Source organism: Vigna umbellata, chromosome 11 (genome assembly GCF_029865625.1).
Source record: "Vigna umbellata cultivar VRB3 chromosome 11, Vumbellata_1.0, whole genome shotgun sequence".
In the NCBI taxonomy this organism is placed as follows: Eukaryota; Viridiplantae; Streptophyta; class Magnoliopsida; order Fabales; family Fabaceae; genus Vigna; species Vigna umbellata.
In genome coordinates, this window is record NC_142175.1 from 3,256,340 (window position 1) to 3,266,735 (window position 10,396).

Genomic DNA, 10,396 nt, shown 5'->3' on the forward strand with positions numbered 1-10,396 from the left:
GTTTAAACCCTTCGTTGGTCCTCAAGTTTGTATGAAAATCTCAGTTGGGTCCTCAAGTTTTTTTCTGTCTCAATTGGGTCATATTTTTTGTAAAAGTGAGCACATTTTGCCATAACCGTTAAGTGTTGTGAAACGGCGTTAAATTGGTGTGAGCTGGAGCACAGAGAATGTGGTGATGTGTATAGGGTTTCTTACGTGGACTGTTTTGTTTAAAAAAATAGTGTTGATGTGGCATAAGTACTCTTTATTCATACTAGGTATATCAGAATTAGGGATTTGAAAATTGGAATTGGGGATTTAATTTCGTTGTTGCGAGGAAGCTGAATCGATAACTGCAAACGACGCGGTTGGTCCGGCGAACGAGTGCGAACATTCATGGTTTTACGAGTTGGCAAAGAGAGTGCGATAATTTCCAAGACATTGGGGATTTGTTTGTTTGGGATCCTCTTGTTGCTCTTTGATTCAGACACCATTCTCGTCTTGTAATTCTATGCCAACAACCAAAAGGTTGCCATCAGTTTTGTTTTCTGGGGTTTTAGGCAAATTGAATAGTCTTCAATCCTTGAACTATTTTAAGATACTGCCATCTTTTTAGGGATGAAAATAGAAATTAAGTATCTTTCTCTTTGAATGGGGGATTATTGCCCAAGTTTGTAATCTCTTATCTCAAGATGATGCAAGGACGAGAAATTGCCCTACTTTTTTATTGGGTAATATTTAGAAAAGAAAACGGAATAAAAGGTGATGTTTTCCCGTGAGGATTTTTAAGTGGGTGAAATCGCATGGTGATGGATGGGATGAAGTAATTTCTCTCTTTTTTTTTTCTTTTTTCCTGTAATGTTTGTTTATCAATCCAAACAACCAAAAGAAGCAATCTTATCCTCTTACAAAATGCAAATTATGTTCATAGAATAATTATATATAGATAATCATTACATCAAATTCATATGAAATTTCTATGACAATGGATGTTATCCATTCGAATGAATTCAACTTAACTTTAAGTCCATTATAACTGTCTTGGTTGGGGAAAAATCCACCAGATCTATAAAAAAAAACCTCTGAAACTCCTTCTAAAGAAATTGATTCTTCTCATTTTCCCCCTTTCAAAATACTAACATCTCTTCCCCTTCCCTGCCTTGCCCTGATTGCCGAGCACTTGGGTTTCTTATTTATGCTGTGAAATTTATGAGAATAGTCGAGTCTTTTTACTGCTGTATACCATTGTAAGTGCTGGGAGAAGTAAACATTGAAAGGGAAAAATAGATGCAAAAATTTGAATTCATCATCATTACCCAAAATTTGGTAAAAATAGTTACAATTCGAGAATATGCCTACTGTACAAAATGTCTCTAATTAATCTATGTGAGTCTCCTAAAGTGAGATCTATTGTCCCTTGAAGCAAGAAATTGTATGTTGGAAGACATCTTCACTGCATGGAATTGTGACCACCCATGCCTGTGGACTTTAATTGGATCGACAGAATAGCATACTTCAAAGGGTACTGCTGTCAAACAACACAGTAGATATATAATCAAGTTATTCAATAACAGAATCAGTATCACAGTAACTGGTAATGCATTACAACCACAGTTCCAAAGAAAGGCATTGGAAAACAATAATCAACACTGACAACTAGAAACTCCAAAAAGTCAAAAACCAGTCACATTGATATGCGTCAAGTAACACCAAAGAATTGAACAAAAAAGTAAGTAAAATTACAGTAAGCATCAAGAAAAGTGCTCCCACTTCCCCAAAAGTAACAATCAAGAGTTATACAATGGCAGTAACGAGATTTCAACCTACAACCTCATGCAAACTTCCCAGACCTCTAAGCACCAAGACATACTCAATATCACACATACAACAATAGTGTCGTATTCTCTATCCGAGGTCTGCAACATGGATCATACATGCAATTTGGCAAGATAAAGCTCCAAGGATTTTTTATTCTACCCCTTCTCTCATGACAACTTCGCGGAACTAAAAGTCATAAAACAGCCTTCTTTGTAAAAACTATACAAAATCACAAGCTGTTCCCTTTTCCTTAAAGCACTCTAGAGACCATTCCTCTTGCTTTAAGATCATTATCATTTAATCCATGAATGTTCGCACTCGCTCGCCGGACCAACCGCGTCGTTTGCAGTTACCGATTCAGCTTCCTCGCAACAACGAAATTAAATCCCCAATTCCAATTTTCAAATCCCTAATTCTGATATACCTAGTATGAATAAAGGGTACTTATGCCATATCAACACTATTTTTTTAAACAAAACAGTCCACGTAAGAAACCCTATACACATCACCACATTCTCTGTGCTCCAGCTCACACCAATTTAACGCCGTTTCACAACACTTAACGGTTATGGCAAAATGTGCTCACTTTTACAAAAAATATGACCCAATTGAGACAGAAAAAAACTTGAGGACCCAACTGAGATTTTCATACAAACTTGAGGACCAACGAAGGGTTTAAACCAAAAAACTAATAACAAATAGACACTATCGTGTAACGTGTAAGAGGGAGCATCATAGGATTAGATCTATTCATATTCAAGTTGACTAATCTAGTATATTTTAAATTTAATATTTTAAAATCTATATCCCATCTTCTAATTTATTAAGTTAATTGTTTAAATTATAAATTAATTTAATGAATTGTAAATTCATATTAAATTTAATCTTTTTAACAAAAAAAGTATTATTTTTTTAATAAATGGCATAAATTGTAAATCTTTAATTAAAGAAATAATTATTATAATAAACTGTAATTTTATATAACTTAATACTAAATGTTAACAAAAATAGATTCATATTATTAATAAAATTTAAAATGTTATTTTAAAATTTATATATATTAAAATATAAATTTAAATGAATTAGATATCCATATAATCCGAATTCTAACATTCATTTTCCTTAATTTTAGTTATTTATTTAATTATCTAACCCAATTATCCCCAATCACCACAGCCTCACCTTTCCTACCTAGCTACCTGTGCCGTAATAAACACTACAACCTACCTATCAGTGCCGTAATAAACACTACAGCTAACCTGTCAGTACCATAGTTACACTAATACTGTTTTTAATAACCAATTTTGGTTTTCTTTGGAGTATGTTAATTTTTTTTTTAAAATAAAATGTTCTTCATCAAATGTTTAAAATTTTATATATATTACTTTTATAAGACTATTTCGCTATGAAATATAATTTTAAATATTAATTTTATATTAAATTTAAAACTATTTCACTATAAAGTTATAATAACAATAATAATTAATTTGAATATTTTATACACAGAAGGAATAATTAAGATTTTTTACTCTTTGGTGCAGTAAGTTAAAGCAGTCCAGACATTCACTTCCACATATGTACATTGTGTTTCTTTTCTTGTTGGTTAAGACTCTTTTTCTAAATATCTATTTTCCTTCCTTTTATATTTCCCTTTTGTCTTTACCATTTTCAACACATTCACAGTACCAATTACACTCTACTGTTACGTCCATGGCTGATTTGTCCCCAAGAACCGTGCTTGTAACCGGATCTGGTGGCCGCACAGGTGCTTGCTTACTTTTTCGAATCTGTTTTGTTAGTATTTTAATTGAGGTTTAGTGATTTGACTGCATTATGGTTATCTATATTTCGGATTGTTGAGAATTTTGTCAAAGAATGTTGATACAGGAGCAAGTTTGGGGTTTATACACAAGATTTTTCATATTATATGATTAAAAATTAATTTTAAATTTAAATGAACAATAATGAACTTGTAATAATTGGTCGGATTAAAGACATATAGTAATTGTCAGAGAGATTAGCTAATATTTAATAAATTAAAAATTTCACCAGCTGCAGAAACTATTGGTTTGCAAATCCTTTTAACTACATGTTTTAATGATTTTATTTGCAATGTGGAAGAGGGTTGTAGAGTTTTCTTCATCTGATATCATTTTGAAATACGGAGTAGGATTTGGGTCTGCTTGAGGTAGAATATTAAATATGTGGATATAGTAACCTAAACACATAAAACCTGTATCATTGTCCTTGTTTCAGTAGTTAAGGTGTTCGTTAGCACTGATTAAATATTAAAGAACAGATTCATCAAATCCTGTTTTTTTCTGGTCTCATTTTCACGACATGTAGTGTTTAAAACATCAGTTGTCGACTTTGATTTCATAATTTGGTTTTGGGTGTCTTTGAGAGAAAAATCATGTCTTTAATAGATAATAGGGTTCAGGTTTAAGAGTGATGAAAACAAGTAAATTCTGAACCTGGGTTGCTAAGTAAAGTAAGGCTTTCTAGATGAGGGGTTTCCCTTTAGTAGGAGTGAAACAGAGAAATGCAAGTTCAATGAAACACGGGTCAGCTATATATTAAAGTGAACATGTTCAGCAGTTCTTTTATTCATTTTATAGAGAGTGAATCTGTTCAGCGCCTCAGTACTTCAGTGGTTTAGATTTCTTAAATCCATTTTATTTTTCATTAATCTCAGTGGTTTAGATTTTTTAAACATGTTCAGCACCTCAGTGGTTTATGTTTCATTAATCTATTTTATAGAAAGTCCATGTTCAGTCCCTTAGTGATTTAGATTTCTTAAATCCATTTTATGCAAAGACAGGGAACTTAATGGAGGTTTTATAGTCATTGGATTCAAGTTTAATGAAATGCTTCAATCACAATTTGTGATCTTAGAAATATATATGAAACTCGAATCAAATTTCTGCTACAATTCTATAAAGAGAAGCACTATTGGTGTTTCTTTTCAAAGTTTTTTTGGCATGACGGTTGTCAACAGTTTTTCTGGTGAGCACTGTTTATCGTATACATTATTCCAGCGAGAACTGTTTACCAGAAAATACTATTTATGACAACATTTTTGGCAGTATTTTCTTCTACCTACTTTTGTCCCTTTTTTCTTTCTAGCACCTGTGGTGTTCTTTGAGCAATTTTGCTTTCCAATTGCTACCGTGCTCTTTGAGAAATTTTACTTTTCAATACCGTGTGCTCTGAGCATTCTTGCTTTCTGTCAGCTATTGTGTCCTCTACTCATTTTTGGTTTCAAGCTGCCTTTGCATTATCTGAGAATTTGCTTTTTGCTTTCTAGCAACTGTTTAAACATCTACCCTTTTTGTCTCTTTCAGCGACTGTGCTATTTGACCATTTTTAACTAACTTGACTCATGATACATATATTCTAGCTAAAAGGGGAAGTGTTAAATATATGATTTGAAAGGATGAATTGTGTTAAAAACAGGTCAAATACACAAGAAGGAAGGATTAAATTGTGTAGTAAAACTTTTCAAAAAATTTTGTTTGATGAACGTGAGTATTGGTGGACAAACACAGTGTCAAGCATTATTCTTTAAGAGTAGTATTTGACAAGTAATTGTGGGATGTGAGTTAAAACTGATGCACTGTCAAAAACCACTTTTCAAAACTTGTTTTTGCAAAATTCTCCTGCTTAGGTTCAACGCAGGTTAATAACATGTGATATAAAAGGAATAAGAGATAGAGAGGTTATGGTAGATATTTTTATATTGGTTTGTCTGATAAACCTATACCAGGTCCAATTCTTGATCAACAACAAGGTTCTACTAAGGCAAACTAACATTACAAGTTACAAAGCAAGTATTATTTGAACTCAATCACTTTGGACTAAACTCAAGTATTCTTTAGCAATAGCCACTCCTGCCTAAACAAGAGTATTATTTGAAACACAACCATTCTTGACTAATATTGAGTATTCTTTAGAATGCAACCATTCCTAGCTTAGATTGAATATTGGTTGAAACATGACCATGTTTAGCTAAACCACAAGTATTGTTTGAACGCAATCACTTTTAGCTTAGCATGAATATTCTTTAGATCGCAACCCCTCTTGGTTAAGACTTGAGCATTCTTTGGACCCAACCACTCTTGACTAAAACACTCTGATTTCAAAAAAGTGGGATCAAAGGATCATTGGTTTACTAAATAAAATCCTAAAACAGATACAAGATGATAAACACTCTTTTATGTTGCTATCAAACACGAACAATGTTCTACCTCACAAATACAAGGGTAAAGATTGCTTAAGATTACAATAGCTTGTTCTCATTCTACGTAAAAGTCAACCTTCTTTCTTCATTATCATTCGATTTGGAAGTTGAAATCATGGCTTCTTATTCGTGACTACATGATTACAGTTTTTAACCTCTGTTTCTATGATAATGTGAGGAACACTATCCTTTTCTCTCCCTAATTTACAATTTTCAATGTGATTCATTGGATAATTTTTCAGGACAAATTGTGTATAAAAAATTAAAAGAGAGGCCAAATCTGTATGTTACCAGAGGCCTTGTTAGAACAGAAGAAAGTAAACAGAAAATTGGCGGTGCAAATGATGTTTTTGTTGGGGATATCAGAGATGCTGAAAGTATTACTCCTGCATTTCAAGGTATAGATGCTCTCATAATCCTCACAAGTGCAGTTCCACAAATGAAGCCCGGGTTTGATCCAACAAAAGGTGGAAGGCCTGAGTTCTATTTTGATGATGGTGCATATCCTGAACAGGTGCCATTACATATTATTCCCTATGCATGCTCAGTTTATTTATATATGTATATTGTTTTATTAATACTATAGCTTACTCATTTATATTTTAGGTTGACTGGATTGGCCAGAAGAATCAAATAGATGCTGGTAAGAATCTGCATTCATTCCATTTGTTGTTGTTGTAAATCATGCTACAAATTCATCCGTGCTTGTGATACTGAAACTGTATTACCTCTATGAATAGCCAAGGCTGCAGGAGTGAAGCATGTTGTGTTGGTTGGGTCTATGGGTGGAACAAACACTAATCATCCTCTGAACAGCTTGGGAAATGGGAATATATTGGTTGGTCATATTTTCTATTATACTATTAATTGAATTCTTTCATAATCTCATGGCCTTGTTTTTCTATTATAATAAATGGAGCTTAAGTTCCATTTCTTAGCATAATGCGATTTAGTTAAAAGATAGTGCCATTTTCTCTTCCCCTCTATCGTTTTGTTTCCGCTTTCATTGGCAGCTTATAGTTTTATATTGATCTCAGATTTGGAAGCGAAAGGCTGAACAGTATCTGGCTGATTCTGGTCTTACATACACAATCATAAGGTACACTAATTTCTATCCATATCAAGAAGTATTGTTTGTCCTACGTTTCTCTCTGTTTTGTTTTACTATATTGGCCCATTCTCTTGAATCAACTCAACAACCTTATCTTGATATCTGTTTTGGTTGAGTGCATTATCTAGCAATATTAAGAGAATATTGATACTTGATGCCGTGTCTTGTTTATGAAAGTTTTTGAAGATTCTGAGGGAACAACATTGATATTTGTTAATTCGTTTGGTGCCTACATTACTCCATTTGAATCTGATGCGTAGCAATACAAATTCGATTTCATTTGCTTTATATCTACTCCATAATTACTGGGTCTTGGACATACATTGATATTCTTGTTGGCGATGTAAATTTAAAATTTTTGGAGTGACATTTTTTTGAACATTTTTCAAAATTGTGTCCATCTGCATAATATTTCCTCACGTTTTGTGCTGAATCAGGCCCGGTGGTTTGCTAGATAAAGAAGGAGGGATTAGGGAACTCATTGTGGGAAAAGATGACGAGCTTCTTCAGACTGAAACCAAAACCATTCCTCGAGCTGATGTTGCCGAAGTCTGCATTCAGGTATATAATTTTTTATAAGGTCTTGCTAACCATCATTGGTCAAGGAATTAAAAGATGTTTCTATTAGATATCTTATGAAAGTACCCTTAGAAAATCACAAGCGAAAACATTTTTACATATTAAGTAAAAGCTTTTCACTTTTAGTTTTCTAACCAAGGTTCTTTATAGTACTTTTTCTTTCGTTCACCAGTAAAAATAATTAGTTTCCCATGTGTCATAAAAATTCAACCATAATCTGTTTTCAACTCATTACGAGATTTGTATATCGAATTTTGAGTCAATTCGTTTGACAGGCACTGAATTTTGAGGAGGTCAAATTCAAGGCATTTGACTTGGCATCAAAACCTGAGGGAGTGGGTACCCCAACGAAGGACTTCAAGGCTTTGTTTTCCAATATCACAGCTCGTTTTTGATAGATAATGCAATGGTCGTTATTTATTAACTGAAGAGGGATGCCCTATAATAATCAATGTTCAATAAATGATTTGGAAATCATGTTAAAGATTATAGACACCAAAATAAATAATAATGTAGCTCAATAATACCATTGAATAAAAAATTCATATTTATGCTTTTAATTCTTTATAATTTCTTTCTAGATGTTTTAAATTGTACGTAATTTTATAAGATTTTTAAAATTGCTGTAAGCCTACAATTAGGAAGAATGTATTTATTATTGACAAAGTCATCGAAGCAATTGAAAAAATAGAAAACATGGAAGCATATTTTAGCGATCATATAACATTTTGGAGTGATAGAAAATTGACCCACAAGTATGATGTTATGATTTAGTGGTTGAGTTGAACCAAGAACTCCGTTTAAGCGTACAATGTATGAGTGTTTGCTTATCCTTGTACTTCTTTATAGGAATATTGTTGGCACTTTTCAATACAAAATTCTGAGTACTAAAAAACAGCTAAAGAATCTCGGAGTACTTGAAAATTGATAAAACCTGACTTACAAGACTGTTATTCCTTGTTTCAAGGTAACATAATATTCCAAAGATCTACTCAAATTTATTTCAGCGCTTGATTGTATCACATCATAGATCTCGATCCTAGTTCGAACATGGAAAAATGACCCATGTTCCCAGAACCCTTTTGTAACAGTACAATAGTAGTCAACTTGCTATATCTCTCTAGAATTCCCTTTTATAGTATTGACAACAGTAAATTGAACTTATGATATGAACTCTAGAATTTCCTTTCGTAAGAATCTATTTGGAAATCCTCGAGCCAATGTTGATGAAAAGTATACCAACCAGTAATTCAAAATCGTGTTTTGTGGCATCTAAGTGGATAGAATAGCAACTTATCTTTTAATGACACGTAGTAGATGTTTTATGTAATATCTCAACGTAAAATTATTAAATAAGTTATATAAATAATAATCAATAAGCAAGTGAGATAGAAATATAACTATTATATTAGAATCATCCATAAAGCATGTACCGAGTATAACAAGTTATATAAACAACCGAAAACTATAATTTTAAGAAGAAAGTTTCTATATGATATAACTAAATCTAACTACATTGTGTCATCTCTCTCACGGATCAACTAAAATATCTTCTTATGTTTTCACCACCAAGGTGATCATTGCAACAAGAAAAAACAAATAGATAGACAATAAAAAAGAAATGATAAACTAATTTACTAAAAGAGTTTTCATATACAATTAAATCACATTAGATAAAATCTAATCTTGGGTTATACAAGAAATCATATAGATACACATAAACAAGTGACATTACACCCAATTATCTAGATACATGCATTGACATATTATATCCTAACAACCTAACTAATAACTTCTTTTTAATTTGTTTCCTCCTCTCATACACATTATATCCTATCATTACACGTTGTTGCAGAACAACCTTGCCCTCAAGGTTGAATTGAGGAAGTTGTATCTTCCCGCATGACTGCTTTTGACATGCCCATTTTTCCATTGCACCAACACTTGTTTTGGTAGCACTTGTACTTTTGCTTTCATGGCCTTCACAATGTAGATCTTCTAAAACAAATTGTTGATTAAGATAAAGCTCATCCAACAAAAGCCACCAACCTTCCCTAAATGCCTCTTTGAGCCCAAAATCTTTTCCCCAAGCAAACTTAGACTACCATACAGAGAAGCACCAGCCTTAAAAGTTTCTTTAAAAGCAAGGCAACTAAGGTGGTATATCCACCAGTAGAGCCCCTTGTAATACAAAGTCACTCCCCATCTACCTTTCCACTATTAACCAAGTATGTAGCATTCAATGGTCTGAAGCTGAAATGCTTCCATACCTTTACTACCAAACTTGTGCTCAATGTCAAATTAAAAAACTTGCACATTAAATTATCTAATTTGGAAAACCAAGGACCTATTCATATGATCAAATTTGTATTCTTGACTCAGTGCTTAGTTAAAAACCATGTTTCAATGTTAGAGTGCATATCAATTTGTTCAAATGGATGGATTCTTCAATTTCTTAACAACAAACAGACAAATTCAAGCAAACCACAACCATCTCAAAAGATCATAGTTATCAACAGCTCAATCACAAATTACAGACTAATTAGACATGAAATTTAACATTATCAAACAATCTATAAAACTAAAGCAAGATAATTAGTTTTCTTTACCTGAATGCTTTAGAAAGTTAAAACAACTCTAAACATGTATGAAACTCTATTTGCTCCTAT

General features: G+C 32.6%; 1 protein-coding gene across 1 annotated transcript; it reads left to right on the forward strand.

The window, feature by feature from the left end:
- The first annotated feature begins 3,403 nt into the window (after positions 1–3,403).
- LOC124825754 (uncharacterized protein At5g02240-like) lies at positions 3,404–8,287 on the forward strand. Its single transcript, XM_047298452.2, has 7 exons — positions 3,404–3,562; positions 6,280–6,551; positions 6,644–6,680; positions 6,778–6,875; positions 7,075–7,136; positions 7,586–7,709; positions 8,003–8,287. The coding sequence occupies exons 1-7, from the start codon at positions 3,508–3,510 to the stop codon at positions 8,120–8,122; spliced, it is 768 nt and encodes a 255-aa protein (XP_047154408.1). The 5' UTR covers positions 3,404–3,507; the 3' UTR covers positions 8,123–8,287.
- Positions 8,288–10,396: the final 2,109 nt, after the last annotated feature.